This window comes from Gossypium arboreum, unplaced genomic scaffold, assembly GCF_025698485.1.
Source record: "Gossypium arboreum isolate Shixiya-1 unplaced genomic scaffold, ASM2569848v2 Contig00190, whole genome shotgun sequence".
In the NCBI taxonomy this organism is placed as follows: Eukaryota; Viridiplantae; Streptophyta; class Magnoliopsida; order Malvales; family Malvaceae; genus Gossypium; species Gossypium arboreum.
In genome coordinates, this window is record NW_026440309.1 from 330195 (window position 1) to 336172 (window position 5978).

Below are 5978 nucleotides of genomic sequence, written 5' to 3' on the forward strand. Positions count from 1 at the left end.
AGGATTTGGGGAATAAATAAAGGGTTTTGTGAAAATTTTCAAGGAAATCTAATTTTGGAAAAAACTAAAGGATTTTCGGGGCTAACAAAACGATGTCATTTAAGTCAAATTAGTATTACAAAATTGTGGCGTTTATGGAAAATGCCACTAATTCATAACCCTAGCGGCTTTTCTGGTAAAAACGCCACTAAAACTTAATTCTTTGTAGTGAAACGACAATGTCAAGGGCAAATTGGTATTGCAAATTTGTGGCTTTTATCATAAACTCCACTAATGTATAACATTTGCGGCGTTTTTTGCCGAAATCACCACTAAGAATTTATTGCTTTGTAACGAAACTACATTGTTTATGTGAAATTTGTATTTTATATTTGCAGCGTTTTACGCAAAAAACGCTACTAAAAAATTTTTGCTCTGTAGTAAAACAATGCTATTTAAGTCTATTTGGTATTGCAACTTTGCGGCGTTTATTACAAATGCCACTATAGCATCACTTTTGTGGTGTTTAATCCAAAACGCCACTAACAATTTAATTCCCTATCTTTAGACAATGTCGTTTAGGGCAAATTGGTATCGCAATTTTGCGGCATTTATGAAAAACACCACTAAAAATTTATTCCTCTATATGGAAACGACGCTGCTTTGATCGATTTGCTATGTAAATTTTTGGCGTTTTTGCAAAGTGCCGATAATGCAACACTTTTTTCGATGTTTTATTCCTAAACGCCACTAAAAGTTTAATTCCCTCTTGTGAATGCCGTTGTTTAATGCATGTTTGTATTGCAATTTTGCGGAATTTTCTCAAAAATGCCACTAAAAGTTTAATGCTCTTTAATGGAACGACGCCGTTTAATTCGAATAGGTATTGTAGATTTGTGGCGTTTACGACAAAACGGCACTAATGGAACACTTTTGTGGCATTTTAGGGCAAAGCCCCACTAAAAATTTTTTCCATGTATTTGAACGGCGCCGTTTTGAAAAATTTTAGTACGTTTTAGCGGCCTTTTTGTGCAAAACGCCGCTATAGCTCTCACATTTTACGGCGTTTTCATTTTAGTGCCACTAATGTATAAATTTAGAGGTGTTTTTTATCCAAACGCCACTAAAAAGGCCGCTAAAGGCTTAATTTCTTATAGTGAATTATGCTTATTGCTAAAGATATTACTATCCATTTGGGTAGTTATATCTCTATAAAAAGACCTTTTACAAATAGGAGTAAATTTTCATTTGTATGGCACACAAAAAAAACACATCAAATTTTTTTTTCTATTCTCCCACAATCTTTTATATTCCTAAATTGTTTTATAAAGAATTACCGTAGAAATTGTTTATAGAAATTGATATTCTTGTTATGCTCCGCTCAGTGTTTAGTGGTTTGTTTACGTTAGTACAAAACGTAGACAGTCTTTGGGCTTTATTGGATTCTCGAGGTTCATTTACCAATAACTTTTTTACACACCATAATATAGATAGGGGCGAATAAAACTTTAAAGAAAATTGCATTGATAAGCTTTCGCTAATTTCTCATAAATTAATTTTTATACCTACACACCAAGATCTAGTTCCTTTTAAAAAATAGTGTATATTTATATTTCTATCAATCAAATTTATTTTAAAAAATATATATATATACAAAATAGGAGCGATCAATTTACATTACAAAAATTTACTTAATTTTACATTATTTTATAACCATTATATCAAATGAATCATATTAAGTTAAAAACATTTTTATTTTAGGTTACAACATTTCATTTTGACTTCTCCATTTAGTTTCCAATGTAAAGTGTTTTTTTTACCGTAACTTTTTTATGCTACAATCATTTTTTTCCTAATTTTCTTAAAAAAAGAATTAACGAAATATAAGTTAGCTATTGTAGTTGGCACCTATTATATACAATGAACAGAGGCGTAGCTAGGGCTGGAGCCCCAACTCCCTAAAATAAAAAATTATTATTTAAGTCCTTTAAAATTTTTAAAATTTTAAATTAGTAAAGGTAAAATTGCACTTTGACCCTCCTAAAATTAGAAAAGTTTGATTTAATCCTTTAAAATTATAAAGATATAGAATACAAAAGTAAAATTTCATTCGTAGCCCTTAAAAATTATTCGACTTCTTACGACCATGAAATAAAGATTAGAGATTGTAGTTGGCAAAAATACTTGCTTCTGAAAATTATTACTTTTTCTCTAAGTGGATTTAAATTGTAGGAAAGAAAACTTTAATGAAAGATTGAAAAAATCTTCATAAAAATAAATTTAGATTACAATTATTTCTTAAAAATTGGAAAGTAATAAAATGAAAATGAAAGATACCAATGAAAGAACAAAAAGAAAAGATGAGAAGTAAGGTTTACCCTTTGATTGATCGAAGAGAAAGATAGCATAAAAAAATTAATTTATGATGGAGAGTAAACAAGGAAGTCAAAAGGCAACCAATGGCTAAGTGATTTGTACTTGAACAAGGTAAGAGAGACCAAAATAAAAGCAAATTATATTTATGGTCTTCCTACGTTGAAACAACCACCAATTTTAAACATTACTAATACATCAAATGCAAACCCTTAATAGAGATGACTAAGACTAAAGCATGAAACTAGTTCAACAAACCTAATTTACTAATTAGCAAAAAGAAACGAAATTAAGAGATATAGCCTTTTGGCTGCATGAAGTCTCCAAATTTGATTTTCTAATTTCCTATGCTTTTTGTGTTGTTGATGGTGCTGAAGAAGGTGTACATTGATGTGCTTGAACCAATAGTAGGATAAGTCAGTCCATTAGTATCTGAATCTAATAACCCTACTCCTCTGCATACATTCGAATCTAACTCCGAATCCACCTTTGATTCATCGTTGAAGTCCATGTCTCGAGCAACTAGGAACACTATATCCAGGTAGCTACACTCACTTGCCGGGTCCATCTTTGACATCTCAGCATCAGCAGCCATTTGCAACTCTATAGCAAACCCCAACCTTTCCATCACACCATTCATTGATGGCCTATCGGTTCCAACATCTGCTATGCAACTTTCTGCAATTTCGACAAACACCTTAAAACACTTTAGAGCTATCTTTCCAATCAAATATGGATCAATAACCTTGTACAGTATCCCATCTGCAATGCATTGCTTGGCCTAATGTGCCAGGCTCATTTGAGATTCGGGCAATTTCGTATTTACAGCTTTTCTTGCACATAACACTTCAAATAACACAACACCAAATGCATATACATCTAATTTTTAGGTTAATTTATGACCCCGAGCATACTCCGGGTCCATGTAGCCGCAAGTGCCCTTTATCCCAGTTATGAGCATCTCGTCTTTGGGGTCTTCTTTTGACAACCCAAAATCTGAAACCTTGACAGTAAACTTATCATCTAGGAGAATGTTGCTTGTCTTCACATCACGGTGGATAATAGTATGCCTCACTTCTGTATGAAGATAGTTCAATCCTATTACAGCTCCATTGCAAATCTCAAGCCTTTGCTTCCATATGAGAGGATCATAGGCAAAGCTAGTACTGTAAAGATGATCCGAGAGAGTCCCATTACTCATAAAATCATACAACAGAATCATCTCTTGTTTCTCATTGCAGTATCTGATTAAGGACACCTGTTGATACCATGCTGCTATGATATTTTTGGTTAAAGTGCATGCAGCACATGAAGCTACTGTAATATCTTCGGATGAAGTGCATGCAGCTTGTAAACATGCTGCAACACAAATGTTACAAGGCTGTTTAGCTGTAATATCTCTGGATGAAGTACGTGCTAGCAATTGTGCATGCTGCAGCACGAATGCTTGCTGTAACAGCAAGGTTGTTTAGTTACTTTGTTAAGTTACTTAGTTCAAAATGAACTAAGTTAGTATTGTTTTGATATTTTTAGGTGCTGATTATGGAATTAGCTTTTGTGCAAGTTAACTTTTTATGGTCCCAATGTTGACTAGTTTAGGTGGCTTGTTTGAGTGTACAAGCAATGTTTTTAAAGTTACTAGGCTGCTTCTGATAGGTAGCAATAAGTGATGTAGTTGGCTATATATGTATTGTTTTTCTTATTGAAAAATCAAACATATTAGTTATTGCTTCCTTGTCACACATTTGTGAGTAAGTAAATTTTTCTTGCTTCCTTGTTCTTTATACTGCATTTCTTCCTCTGCTTTGTTTTTTTCTTTGTTGCTATCAAAAATCCCAACAACACCAAATGAACATGGCGGAGCTGAAACAACATCTCAATCTCTGTTAAGAACTCTCCAATACCTTGACTGGATTCTAGATTCAGGCGCTTGATTGCAACTATCTTTTCACCTTCATCTATGAAACCTTTGAATACTTTCCCAAACCCACATTTCCCAACAACTAAATCATCATGGAAATTGTTGGTAGTAGCTTTGATCTCATCCAGTGAAAAATAGCGGCATAGTTCATCTGGTAACAGTGAGGTCCTTGTGGATTTCCCTTCGTTTTGATTTACCCACCAGCAAAGCCAACTTGTTCCCTTTCTTTGCCGCCGAACAACCATGCAAACCAATAAAGAAATTATGGTAATCAAACTAGCCACACATCCAACACAAGCAATTAGCAAGCTTCTCTTCTTGGATTTTGCACCTGCAAAATTGGACGAATCCGAAGATGGGGTAGAGCCACATGTAGTTCAGGGTTTGGTTCACCCAAATTGCCATCAGAGTTGCTTAATTTGAACACTTCAATCCCATTTAAGATAACATCATAGTACTTAAGATGATGAATAGGATGAAATCTATGGTGATGTACTCCTTTGATACAAACACGACATAATCCTTAAAAATCGGAACTCTGCCATGTCTGGTCCACATAAGCACATCAGCATTTTCTTCAGCCGTCTGACTGTTTATAGAGACCTTAAATGTTCGGTCTCCCGGAGAGTTTATCAGATCTTGTGGTTCACAAAAATGAAGCCTCACCATATACTTGAATCCTGAACCCACGAGCAATCTCCATGATAAGTTATGCTTCTCGTTGTACGTAAGACTAGGTCCTATTGTCCGTGCAGTCCGATAAACCATCTCCGGTGCCGTATATCTTTGAATCATTATGTAGTTGATTGGCACGGAGGTGTTGACAGTGACATAGCTATTTTTTGTCATGTAAAAAAAGTCATCGGACCAAAGCCTGAAAAGGCCAGTATCATCGATGGGCGAAAGGGATTGGCCCCCAACATTCAATCGATACGCCATCTCAAGTGCGGTGACATTCTCAACAGGGAATGGATATCTCTGACCGATGAAAGGGACATATTGTGAGTCAGGCTGTATGTAGTAAAGATTGGTAGGCATCGACACGATCTCAATTCCATTGATGAAAGCATAAGTATCGTTTGAAGCACTACGAGATGGAGTGAAAACAAGGTCCAACACCTCATTATCTTCCACGTTCAAACAGAATTCTCTGGGAAACCAATTTCTTCCCTTTGAATTTGTAACAAGGGAAGCACTGAAATTTTTTAGCGAAGTGAAAGAACCAGCTTTGACAGGGAAAAAGGCCTTGGATCTGTCGTATTCTTTATAGGACGCTGCATGGAAGTAGAGAAGAACAAATTTCTGGCCTAGAGTAACAGGGAAAGTGTACTTGAATTCGGAATGGGAAACTCGGGCGGTCATATAAGGCACGGTTTCGGAACCGTCTTGAGTATTAGCTTTGTAGGCTTACGATTTGTTGTGGGATGATTTGAAAGGTCCAAATTTTGAAGTCTTGTCTGCTGCCCAAGATTTGCCATCATTAGCTAATAAGTCGGTTGTAGCTCCACAATTCAGGGTGATATTATCAGTTGGAATGTATGCAGGCTGCTCTGATGCAACAAAAATGACTGACTGAAGGATGGTTATGAGAATTATTACCGAGTATTTCTCCATGAAAACAATTGAAAACTGACTATGAGTACATTTGTCTATGTAAATATATGTTGATGGAATGGGAACATGTTTTATCACTATATTTGCAAAT

General features: G+C 35.1%; 1 protein-coding gene across 1 annotated transcript; it reads right to left on the bottom strand.

The window, feature by feature from the left end:
• Positions 1–3238: 3238 nt before the first annotated feature.
• On the bottom strand, positions 3239–5635 carry LOC108473512 (receptor-like protein kinase FERONIA). The gene is made up of 3 exons (XM_053024835.1): positions 4732–5635; positions 4198–4604; positions 3239–3610 (listed from the first exon to the last, which is right to left on the bottom strand). The coding sequence occupies exons 1-3, from the start codon at positions 5633–5635 to the stop codon at positions 3239–3241; spliced, it is 1683 nt and encodes a 560-aa protein (XP_052880795.1).
• Positions 5636–5978: the final 343 nt, after the last annotated feature.

Bases quoted from the DNA above. Each gene is read 5' to 3' on its own strand.
- LOC108473512 (XM_053024835.1), bottom strand. From the start codon at position 5,635: ATGACCGCCCGAGTTTCCCATTCCGAATTCAAGTACACTTTCCCTGTT. The intron at 4,605-4,731 runs GTACTATGATGT...CCAATTTTGCAG, and splicing joins CATCCTATTCATCATCTTAA to GTGCAAAATCCAAGAAGAGA. The intron at 3,611-4,197 runs GTGTTGTTGGGA...TGGTATCAACAG, and splicing joins AGCTCCGCCATGTTCATTTG to GTGTCCTTAATCAGATACTG.